Source organism: Pristiophorus japonicus, chromosome 11 (genome assembly GCF_044704955.1).
Source record: "Pristiophorus japonicus isolate sPriJap1 chromosome 11, sPriJap1.hap1, whole genome shotgun sequence".
Lineage (NCBI taxonomy): Eukaryota > Metazoa > Chordata > Chondrichthyes > Pristiophoridae > Pristiophorus > Pristiophorus japonicus.
The window spans coordinates 176964111-176976826 of NC_091987.1; the positions used below are offsets into that span (position 1 = coordinate 176964111).

At 44.0% G+C, this 12716-nt stretch overlaps 1 protein-coding gene across 3 annotated transcripts in view; it reads left to right on the forward strand.

Annotated features, from left to right (window-relative positions):
- The window catches only part of srpra (SRP receptor subunit alpha), a 48182-nt gene that overhangs the window by 6383 nt on the left and 29083 nt on the right, over nucleotides 1-12716 (forward strand). For all 3 annotated transcript variants that reach the window (XM_070894301.1, XM_070894300.1, XM_070894302.1), the window contains exon 2: nucleotides 7724-7807. In XM_070894301.1, coding sequence (XP_070750402.1) covers nucleotides 7724-7807 — 84 coding nt within the window. The remainder of the gene's footprint in view (nucleotides 1-7723; nucleotides 7808-12716) is intronic.

Here is a 12716-nt window from a genome sequence, read left to right on the forward strand (position 1 = left end):
GCTCTTCTTTGAATAGTGCCATGGGATCTTTTATGCCCACGAAGAGTTTCTATAGGTATACAAAAAGGAAGAGTGGCTAAAGTTGGTCCCTTAGAGAACGAAACTGGGGAATTAGTAATGGGGAACATGGAGGTGGCAGAAACTCTGAACAAATATTTTGTATCAGTCTTTGCGGTAGACGACATTAACAATATTCCGACAGTGGATAGTCTAGGGGCTATGGGGGGGAAGGAACTTAACACAATCACAAAGGAGGTAGTACTCAGTAAGATAATGGGATTAAAGGCAGATCTTAAGAGAAGTAGCGGCAGGGTAGTGGATGCATTGGTTGTAATTTACCAAAATTTCCTGGATTCTGGGGAGGTCCCAGCAGATTGGAAAACTGCAAATGTAACACCCCTATTTTTAAAAAAAAAAGGAGGCAGACAAAAAGCAGAACATTATAGACCAGTAGCCTAACATCTGTGGTTGGGAAAATGTTGGAGTCCATTATTAAAGAAGCAGTAGCAGGACATTTGGAAAAGCAAAATTCTGTCAGGCAGAGTCAGCATGGATTTATGAAGGGGAAGTCAAGTTTGACAAATTTGCTGGAGTTCTTTGAGGATGTAACGAACAGGGTGGATAAAGGGGAACCAGTGAATGTGGTGTGTTTGACTTCCAGAAGGCATTTGACAAGGTGCCACATAAAAGGTTGCTGCACAAGATAAAAGTTCACGGGGTTGGGGGTAATATATTAGCATGGATCGGGGATTGGCTAATTAACAGAGAACAGAGAGTCGGGATAAATGGTTCATTCTCTGGTTGGCAACCAGTAACTAGTGGGGTGCGCAGGGATCAGTGCTGGGACCCCAACTATTTACAATCTATATTAACGACTTGGAAGAAGGGACTGAGTGTAACACAGCCAAGTTTGCTGATGATACAAAGATGGGAGGAAAAGCAATGAGTGAGGAGGACACAAAAAATCTGCAAAAGGACATACAGGCAAAAATTTGGCAAATGGAGTATAATGTTGGAAAGTGTGAGATCATGCACTTTGGCAGAAAAAAAAATCAAAGAGCAAGTTATTATTTCAATGGAGAAAGATTGCAAAGTGTCGCAGTACAGCGGGACCTGGGGTTACTTGTGCATGAAACACAAAAGGATAGTATGCAGGTACAGCAAGTGATCAGGAAGGCCAATAGTATCTTGGCCTTTTATTGCAAACGGGATGGAGTATAAAAGCAGGGAAGTCTTGCTACAGCTATATAAGGTATTGGTGAGCCATACCTGGAATACTGCATGCAGTTTTGGTTTCCATATTTACGAAAGGATATACTTTGGAGGCAGTTCAGAGAAGGTTCACTGGGTTGATTCCGGGGATGAAGGGTTGACTTATGAGGAAAGATTGAGTGGATTGGGCCTCTACTCATTGGAATTCAGAAGAATGAGAGGTGATCTTATCGAAACATATAAGATTATGAGGGGGCTTGATAGAGTGGATGCAGAGAGGATGTTTCCACTGATGGGGAAGACTCGAACTAGAGGGCACGATCTTAGAATAAGGGGCCGCCCAGTTAAAACAGAGATGAGGAGAAATTGCTTCTCAGGGTTGTGAATCTGTGGAATTCGCTGCCTCAGAGAAAGCTGTGGAAGCTGGGACATTGAATAAATTTCAGACAGAAATAGACAGTTTCTTAATCGATAACGGGTTATGGGGAGCGGGCAGGGAAATGGAGCTGAGACCATGATCAGATCAGCCATGATCTTATTGAATGGCGGAGCAGGCTCGAGGGGCCGTATGGCCTACTCCTGTTCCTATTCTTATGTTCTTATTAAGACAGGGCCTCGGTTTAACGTCTCATCCGAAAGTCAGCACCACCAACATTGCACTCTGTTAGTATTGCAATACTAACAGTCAGCCTAAAAGTCTGTGGAGTGGACTGAACCTACAGCTTTCTGAACCATACTAGTACTGGATTGATTTCAGCATCTATTCAAGTTTTAAACTGCAGTTTTATGCATTATAGGTCTGACCAATTCGGTTGAGACTGTAAACCGAGGCCTCGTCCGTCCCCTCAGGTGGATGTAAAAAAAATCCCGCAGCACTCGAAGAAGAGCAGGAGATTCTCCCCGGTGTCCTGACGAATTGGCAGAAGAATTCAATATCTACAGTTGAAAATACCCCCTGCCCACTTCCATTCACCCTTTTCTATCTGGCTACAGGATAAATGTTTTTATAGGACCAGTCTGGGTCACAGCTCCTATTCAGTTTGTGAGGAAACTGAACCAAATCAGCTTTTTCCCCTCCAGTACCATTTTGCCACTGTAAACGAGGTGTAAAATTGCTATGTGCAGTAATCGTAGCCTTGGTCGTCTTGGGGTAGAGTTTCCGCTTAGGAGGCAATGTGGAATTGCGCTCAAATTAAAATATAGTTCAAGTTTCCGCTAACTTTAATTAGCATAATCATAACCATACAATCTTCCATGAGCTGGCGCAATAGAATGTAATTTTTTTTTCCTATTAAAAAGTATTCTTTGATGTATTTAAGTGGTAATCTGGTGCAGTTTTATTAATGCAGCTGAAAATAGGTTTATAAGCATTTTTAATATTGAAAAAAAAAGAAAGACTTGCATTTATATAGCGCCTTTCATGACCACTGGACATCTCAAAGAGCTTTACAGCCAGTGAAGTACTTTTGGAGTGTAGTCACTGTTGTAATGTTGTAATAGGTGTCCAGTCCCCCACCTATGAGTAATCTAATTTAAAATCACTGAAAATGACACCAAAATAAACTATACTGAACCATTTAATAGTTTAATTTGTGTACACTAGTCAGTTTCTTAATATTTTTTTATATGAAAAACTTGCAAAACGTGCCTACTGGTGCCTGAGTGACTAAGAAATTGAGCACAATTTGAAGAGCCTTTCCGAAACAGCGTAATTGGTGGAATCTCTCAATTTTGACTTGGAGGTAGGCCTGTTTCGGGCAAATTGACACTTGAACCAGCGTAAAAGATTGCAGAAAACACGAGCTATGTGGGTTTCGGCATAACTCGTGTCTAAGATTTCCCGGTATGCAGTGCTGGCTCGGCGATTGCGCTGATATTGCCAGCGTAAACAAGCGTAAAGCCAAGCCCCGTATGCTTTGTGACTGATAAGTATAGCACTCTCTGTGCGATGACAGGACATCACCTACATTGTAAGTGCGAAGTTGTATAACTACAGCTCACCACTATGCAGCAGCGTGGAGGCCCCGACCTGCGTGAGAGCACCAGCGGCAGGTCGGGGCCATAAAAGGAGCGGCCTCGGGAGCAGCGTGGAGGCCACTTCAGGGAGCAGTGCGAGTTGGTGCAGGAGGATGATGGCAGCGAAGAGTGATGTCAACAAGGTCCAGGTCACTGATTGCAGCGTGGGCAGATACAGCAGGAGCGGCAAGGTCGGGGCGAAGGAGTGGTAAGTGAGCGGGGCCCAGGGGAGGTGTGAGTTTGGGGCCAGGGGCAGCATGGGCCAGCCCACACTGCGATATGTGTGCACACTAAGTCCGTGCAGCAGAGCAGGTCTCCAGTCGTCTTGCATAACCCTTGCCACTGGACCAAGACCTAGCTCTGTCAAGCTGATGTGGTGGCTGGTGTGCAACGGCCACCACACGTTTTTAAAAAAATAAAAAAATATTCCACGCACAGGCATCTTCCACCCTTCAGGATGTAGTTCGGAATCTGGAATATTAGGTCCTTCATTGAAACCCCTGTGAACTCATCCTTTTTTGGCTTGGAAGTAAGTCATCCTCATTTCGAGGGACTGCCTATGATGATGATGGAATTGAGCTGTAGAGCATGGAAAGATTCAGTCTGATCTGCTGAGGCAGTGGCTGGGTGCTACAAGTTATGTGAAGACAGGTTGAGGTTTGGTTGTCTTGCTACATATCTCCTCTAACCTCCCCCCACTCTGCTGTGGTCAGAAGCCTGCTGACACACACTATCTCGACTTACGTGGTGAATTCATGGGAAACGGGCACCATGAGTTGAGGCCATTAGGAGAGAATAGGTGGAGATGAAAGTGACTTGTACAGTTTATACCCTGTATTGTATGTTTCTGTAATAATTTACCAACTCATTATTTCATTTTGGCTATTGTAACTCGCACCTACCTGTTTTATTATGCCATTAATAAGAAAGTTGCACCACCTTAATTGTTAGTCTGAACAAAACCAGCCAGTTGCCATCTGCGTTAAAAAAAACGTCAAGGCTTTTGCACATAATGGGTTCAGCAAGTTAGACCCTGCAATAATATTTTTTTATTAACTATTTTCAGCAATTTTTTCCATCGGAGCTCAGCTGATTGCCTCCCTGCTGGCACAGATGTGGCTGGGGAATTGTACTCTTGCATGAACTTGCAAAGCTTCCCAACCCCCTAAAAATACTTGGTCACAATAGGATGATGTAACAAAAATACATTAATTTACCATCATTGCTGTCACTGTAGGGTATTGTTTGGTGAGCTATAGGTTTATTGGGGAAATGCTTATAATACCAAGTGTACTGAATTATTTAAAACTTGACTTTGCTTATGTCAAATTGCCACCAACGTGCAGCAGATCATTGAAATGTAGGGAAGGTGATAATAGATAGCTTTCCTGTTTTGATACAGATTTTAGACTGTATTTTTCAGTTTGAGATGTTTGCGGGTGGAAATTCGGTTTGAGGCTAATCAAGGCACGAATGGTAACGGGGCGGTAAATTTTGCTCCGGGAATGGTTTGCGTCTGCAGCAACAAAATTCGACAGCTTGGTCCTGAGTTTGGAGCGGAGCGCTAAGGGAGGTGCCTCTCTTAGGGTGCTAGGCCGGCTGAGCAACTGAAAATCCCGAGGTAAAGAGTGGCCTCGGAGCACCCTGAGAGATTTCCCTGCAGAAAAAAAACACCAAAAACATTCCCAATACCTTGCTCACTCCACATAAGCATAAATGACAAAAAAGACAAAAAACAATCACAATGTTTTTGGTGTTTTTTTCCTCAGGGAAATCTCTCTTGGGGTGCTCCGAGGCCGCTCTTTACCTCAGGTATTCATTCCTTTCCTCACCGCGGCTGGAACAGCTCGGACCGCCAGTTTTCCCAGATGGTCCCACTAGGGCACACTGCAGATTCCCGAGAAAACAAATTTAAGAAAGGTGTCTCAACCAAGGGCGTTGCATAGCGGCTCGCCTCTCCCGGGCGGTACTGCTCCGCAGCCCCTCAAAACCAACACCGAATGTCCCGGCAGGACAATGGCCGCCTGCCTGGAAAGCAATTCCATCGCCATTACCGCTCCTCCGGTGCGTGAACAGACCGAATTTCCACGCCTTGGTACTTTCTTACACCATTTGCTCCCCTGTACTCCTGAAAGTGCTGACATTTGCTGGGTATCGACAAGCTCTTTGTTACTATACCCCCAGAGTCTGCTGTTTGTGTGTGACCACAGTCAGTGAGTGTCGGCAAGCGCTCTGTTACTCATCATCATAGGTAGTCCCTCGGAATCGAGGAAGACTTGCTTCCACTCTAAAAATGAGTTATTAGGTGACTAAATAATCCAATACGAGAACCACAGTCCCTGTCACAGGTGGGACAGACAGTCATTGAGGGAAAGGGTGGGTGGGACTGGCTTGCCCCACGCTCCTTCCGCTGCCTGCGCTTGGTTTCTGCATGCTCTGTTACTACACCCCCAGAGGCTGTTGTGTGTGTGTGACCATAGGCAGTGAGTGTTGGCAAGCTACTTGACCATAGAGAGCGCCACGCTTAGTTTGAATTTGTTCTCCCAACCGCAGGCACATTTTCCATGAGGGTCACTAGCTGGCAATTAGAGGGCTGATTTTACCGTTCCCTAGATTGTAGACACTGAGACCAATTGTAGTTCCCCTACCATTGGCTTTTCTTGGATTAGCTAACTCAGCACTGGCTGCAAATCGAACCTGGGGCTAGGACCTTCTGGGTCTGTGTTAAAGCACCACCCCACATGGTGTATTTAAGCCACCACAGAGCTCCTGCTGCTTGGTTGCAAGAATTCCCATTGATGCTGCTTAGAGCTCAGCAGTTTTACATCACATCACAGCGAGCTTCGGATTCAGAAACAAAACAGAAAAAGCAAGTAAAGCAGATTCCATAATGTACCTCCTTTTAAGGAATTTGAGATGGAATTTAGATTAGGCAGGATTTGAAATGACCTTACTCAGTGGGCAGTGATGCACCATTCATTTGTATCCTGGGCTGCTGTTGCATTTTTCCTGTGCTGCGATTATGATTGTTTATATATCTCCAAGTTTGTTGCAAAGTATCTCTTGGCTTTCATCCCTGGGGTTGCCAACCCAAGGTTTGCTTGGTAGCTTATCTGTCTTGGTACATGGCCATTGAAATCTTATCATCAAAGTCACATCTCTATCATGACAAGTTGTCCACCTTCGATCACTCATCATTGCTACTGAATCGTCCAAAACTCTCCTGATACATTTTATTTTAAATTGTCAGAATTTTCTCCAGCTTGTTTCAGCGTTACCAGTACTTCACAAGATTAAAACCTTGCTTCGGTTTAAACTACACCAACAGTTGAGTACCATTCGTTCTCCAAGATGCTGCTTGTGAGCCTGCACAATTAGAAATATATTTGTTTGGGAGAACAACTCAACAGCCCTGCAGAGTATGGGGTATTTCTTCCACCTCTCCTCCAGTTGGGTTTCTCTTCAAATACATACTACTCAATTTCTCGTGTTGCACATGGAGTCAAGGCCAGTGTAGTCTTCAGGTGAAGTGAGATTAGAAGGTCGGCCAAGCCGATAGACATAATTAAGGTCTTAATTCTACACTTAATTTTGTGTCTTTCCATAATAAATTCCGGTCTCCATACCTCCACTGGCAGGAGGATGTAATTGCAGCCTGGAAAGCTTGCACAGGTGGTTTTCATTATAACTGGGGACAGGCTAGAAATTCGCCAACCTGTCTATTTGTTATCTAACCTCATATTTTTCTTTTTTTTTTAAAAAGAATAAAAATGTTGTCATTTTATAACTGGGTAAATTTGGCCAAAAAATATGCCTGTCATTAAAAATTTGCGTTGCTGGAGGATTCATATTGGAAACTGCCGTCCTGGATAATTTTACTGCGAGGCCGATATTGCCAAAAATACAGGGAAGAAAACACAAAAAAAAAATCAGAATACATTAACACTACCCTTAATTAATCAATCGCTGAAAAAGAATTTTTAAAAACTTTAACTTACCTTTTTTGTAAGTCTTCCTACTTACCGACGTTTCTGAGGCTACAACACCTGCTTTTCTCATGCGTTGTTTTTTCACCCGAGTACTGGTTTGCCAAACGGCCAAATTTAGGCGATGCGTTGTTTTACGTATGGCGATCTGATTTTTGCAATATTTCAAAACCGCCATTATTAATTAACCTTTGGGGAATTTTGTGAGGTTTCTTTTAACGACAACAAAGCACCTTTAACACACACAAAAAAAATCACTTTAAAACGTGCGTTAGGCTGGCTAATTTCTAGCCCATAGTCATTTATAATGGATAAAGTTCACAGGAATCCTGTATCAAATATAATTACCTGATACAAAAGCAATGATTTGAAGAGTTGTCAGTGCGTGCATTAGACTATGAAATATGTATAGTATGTTAGCATCCCAGAGCGAATTGTTGTCCTTAACTGTCGGGGGCGACATCAATTTGAATAATTCAGCTAATGAACTGACTGTTGTCTTTTTGCAGGAGAGAGGAGGAAATAACTCATTCACTCATGAAGCCCTCACCCTTAAATACAAGCTGGACAATGAGTTTGAGTTACTGTTTGTGGTGAGTATTCAACAGACTAAAGATAGTTCCTAAATATATAAAGCGCAGCAGGAGGCTATACTGCCCATGGTGCCTATGCCAGTTATCTGAGGTTAATGTCAATGTTACCAAGAGACTTGCATAAAATCCTGGGGGCTGAAGCTGACAGACCGCGTTGCGGAGTTGGAGCTGAGGGTGGATTCACTCTGAAGCATCCACAATGCTGAGAATGACGTGAATAGCACGTTTAGTGAGTTGGTCATACCGCAGGTGAAGGGTCCACAGCCAACTAGGGAATGGAAGACCAGCAGGAAGAGCAGTGCAAGGGAGATAGTGCAGGGGTCCCCTGCGGTTATCCCCCTGCCAAACAGATACACTGTTTTGAGTATTGTTGAGGGGGATGACTCATCAGGGGAGGGCAGCAGCAGCCAAGTTCATGGCACCGTGGCTGGTTCTGCTGCACAGGAGGGCAGGAAAAAGAGTGGGAGAGCGATAGTGATAGGGGATTCGATTGTAAGGGGAATAGATAGGCGTTTCTGCGGTCGCAACCGAGACTCCAGGATGGTATGTTGCCTCCCTGGTGCAAGGGTCAAGGATGTCTCGGAGCAGGTGCAGGACATTCTGAAAAGGGAGGGTGAACAGCCAGTTGTCGTGGTGCACATTGGTACCAACGATATAGGTTAAAAAAAAAAAGGGATGAGGTCCTACGAGATGAATTTAAGGAGCTAAGAGCTAAATTAAAATGTAGGACCTCAAAAGTAGTAATCTCAGGATTGCTACCAGTCCACGTGCTAGTCAGAGTAGGAATCGCAGGATAGCTCAGATGAATACGTGGCTTGAGGAGTGGTGCAGAAGGGAGGGATTCAAATTCCTGGGGCATTGGAACCGGTCCTGGGGGCGGTGGGACCAGTACAAACTGGACGGTCTGCACCTAGACAGGACTGGAACCAATGTCCTAGTGTTTGCTAGTGCTGTTGGGGAGGAGTTAAACTAATGTGGCAGGGGGATGGGAACCAATGCAGGGAGACAGAGGGAGACAGAGGTGTAGCAGTTATAATGGGTGACTTTAATATGCACATAGATTGGGCTAGCCAAACTGGAAGCAATACGGTGGAGGAGGATTTCCTGGAGTGCATAAGGGATGGTTTTCTAGACCAATATGTTGAGGAACCAACTAGGGGGGAGGCCATCTTAGACTGGGTGTTGTGTAATGAGAGAGGATTAATTAGCAATCTCATTGTGCGAGGGCCCTTGGGGAAGAGTGACCATAATATGGTGGAATTCTGCATTAGGATGGAGAATGAAACAGTAATTTCAGAGACCATGGTCCAGAACTTAAAGAAGGGTAACTTTGAAGGTATGAGGCGTGAATTGGCTAGGATAGATTGGCGAATGATACTTAGGGGGTTGACTGTGGATGGGCAATGGCAGACATTTAGAGACCGCATGGATGAATTACAACAATTGTACATTCCTGTCTGGCGTAAAAATAAAAAAGGGAAGGTGGCTCAACCGTGGCTATCTAGGGAAATCAGGGATAGTATTAAAGCCAAGGAAGTGGCATACAAATTGGCCAGAAATAGCAGCGAACCTGGGGACTGGGAGAAATTTAGAACTCAGCAGAGGAGGACAAAGGGTTTGATTAGGGCAGGGAAAATGGAGTACGAGAAGAAGCTTGCAGGGAACATTAAGGCGGATTGCAAAAGTTTCTATAGGTATGTAAAGAGAAAAAGGTTGGTGAAGACAAACGTAGGTCCCCTGCAGTCAGAATCAGGGGAAGTCATAACGGGGAACAAAGAAATGGCAGACCAATTGAACAAGTACTTTGGTTCGGTATTCACTAAGGAGGATACAAACAACCTTCCGGATATAAAAGGGGTCAGAGGGTCTAGTAAGGAGGGGAAACTGAGGGAAATCTTTATTAGTCGGGAAATTGTGTTGGGGAAATTGATGGGATTGAAGGCCGATAAATCCCCAGGGCCTGATGGACTGCATCCTAGAGTACTTAAGGAGGTGGCCTTGGAAATAGCGGATGCATTGACAGTCATTTTCCAACATTCCATTGACTCTGGATCAGTTCCTATGGAGTGGAGGGTAGCCAATGTAACCCCACTTTTTAAAAAAGGAGGGAGAGAGAAAACAGGGAATTATAGACCGGTCAGCCTGACCTCAGTAGTGGGTAAAATGATGGAATCAATTATTAAGGATGTCATAGCAGTGCATCTGGAAAATGGTGACATGATAGGTCCAAGTCAGCATGGATTTGTGAAAGGGAAATCATGCTTGACAAATCTTCTGGAATTTTTTGAGGATGTTTCCAGTAAAGTGGACAAAGGAGAACCAGTTGATGTGGTATATTTGGACTTTCAGAAGGCTTTCGACAAGGTCCCACACAAGAGATTAATGTGCAAAGTTAAAGCACATGGGATTGGGGGTAGTGTGCTGACGTGGATTGAGAACTGGTTGTCAGACAGGAAGCAAAGAGTAGGAGTAAACGGGTACTTTTCAGAATGGCAGGCAGTGACTAGTGGAGTGCTGCAAGGTTCTGTGCTGGGGCCCCAGCTGTTTACATTGTACATTAATGATTTAGACGAGGGGATTAAATGCAGTATCTCCAAATTTGCGGATGATACTAAGTTGGGTGGCAGTGTGAGCTGCGAGGAGGATGCTATTAGGCTGCAGAGTGACTTGGATAGGTTAGGTGAGTGGGCAAATGCATGGCAGATGAAGTATAATGTGGATAAATGTGAGGTTATCCACTTTGGTGGTAAAAACAGAGAGACAGACTATTATCTGAATGGTGACAGATTAGGAAAAGGGAAGGTGCAACGAGACCTGGGTGTCATGGTACATCAGTCATTGAAGGTTAGCATGCAGGTACAGCAGGCGGTTAAGAAAGCAAATGGCATGTTGGCCTTCATAGCGAGGGGATTTGAATACAGGGGCAGGGAGGTGTTGCTACAGTTGTACAGGGCCTTGGTGAGGCCACACCTGGAGTATTGTGTACAGTTTTGGTCTCCTAACTTGAGGAAGGACATTCTTGCTATTGAGGGAGTGCAGCGAAGGTTCACCAGACTGATTCCCGGGATGGCGGGACTGACCTATCAAGAAAGATTGGATCAACTGGGCTTGTATTCACTGGAGTTCAGAAGAATGAGAGGGGACCTCATAGAAACGTTTAAAATTCTGACGGGTTTAGACAGGTTAGATGCAGAAAGAATGTTCCCAATGTTGGGGAAGTCCAGAACCAGGGGTCACAGTCTGAGGATAAGGGGTAAGCCATTTAGGACCGAGATGAGGAGAAACTTCTTCACCCAGAGAGTGGTGAACCTGTGGAATTCTCTACCACAGAAAGTAGTTGAGGCCAATTCACTAAATATATTCAAAAGGGAGTTAGATGAAGTCCTTACTACGCGGGGGATCAAGGGTTATGGCGAGAAAGCAGGAAGGGGGTACTGAAGTTTCATGTTCAGCCATGAACTCATTGAATGGCGGTGCAGGCTAGAAGGGCTGAATGGCCTGCTCCTGCACCTATTTTCTATGTTTCTATGTTTCTATGTAAAAAGGAGACAAAAGCAAAAGACAGAAAGGAGATGAGTAAAAGTGGAGGGCAGAGAAACCCAAGGCAAAAAACAAAAAGGGCCACTGAATGTAAAGGGGCTGCAGGAGGGGTCAAAACTAAAAATCATGGATTAAAAACTAGTATTAAAACACTACCTAAACGCACGCAGCATTCGAAATAAAGTAAATGAGTTGATGGCACAAATCATTATAAATGGGTATGATTTGGTGGCCATTACAGAAATGTGGTTGCAGGGTGGCCAAGACTGGGAATTAAACATACAGGGGTATCTGACGATTCGGAAAGATAGACAAGAAGGGAAAGGAGGTGGGGTAGCTCTGTTAATAAAGGATGATATCAGGGCAGTTGTGAGAGATGATATTGGCTCTAATGAACAAAATGTTGAATCATTGTGGGTGGAGATTAGAGATAGTAAGGGGAAAAAGTCACTGGTGGGCGTAGTTTATAGCCCCCCCAAATAATAACTTCACGGTGGGGCGGGCAATAATCAAGGAAATAATGGAGGCATGTGAAAAAGGAACGGCAGTAATCATGGGGGATTTTAACCTACATATCGTTTGGTCAAATCAAATCGCACGGGGTATCCTGGAGGAGGAATTCATCGAATGCATACGAGATTGTTTCTTAGAACAGTATGTTACAGAACCTACAAGCGAGCAAGCTATCTTAGATCTGGTCCTCTGTAATGAGACAGGAATAATAAACGATCTCCGAAGTAAAAGATCCTCTCGGAATGAGTGATCACAGTATGGTTGAATTTGTAATACAGATTGAGGGTGAGGAAGTAGTGTCTCAAACGAGCATACTATGCTTAAACAAAGGGGACTACAGTGGGATGAGAGCAGAGTTGGCTGAAGTAGACTGGAAACACAGACTAAACAGTGGCACAATTGAGGAACAGTGGAGGACTTTTAAGGAGCTCTTTCATAGTGCTCGACAAAAATATACTCCAATGAAAAAGAAGGGCGGTAAGAGAAGGGATAACCAGCCGTGGATAACCAGGGAAATTAAGGAGAGTATCAAATTAAAAACCAATGCGTATAAGGTGGCCAAGATTAGTGGGAAAATAGAAAATTGGGAAAATTTTAAACGACAGCAAAGAATGACTAAGAAAGCAATAAAGAAAGGAAAGAAAGATTACGAAGGTAAACTTGCGCAAAACATAAATAGTAAAAGCTTTCACAGATATATAAAACGGAAAAGAGTGACTAAAGTAAATGTTGGTCCCTGAGAAGATGAGAAGGGGGATTTAATAATGGGAAATGTGGAAATGGCTGAGACCTCAAACAATTATTTTGCTTCGGTCTTCACAGTGGAAGACACAAAAACCATGCCAGAAATTGCTGG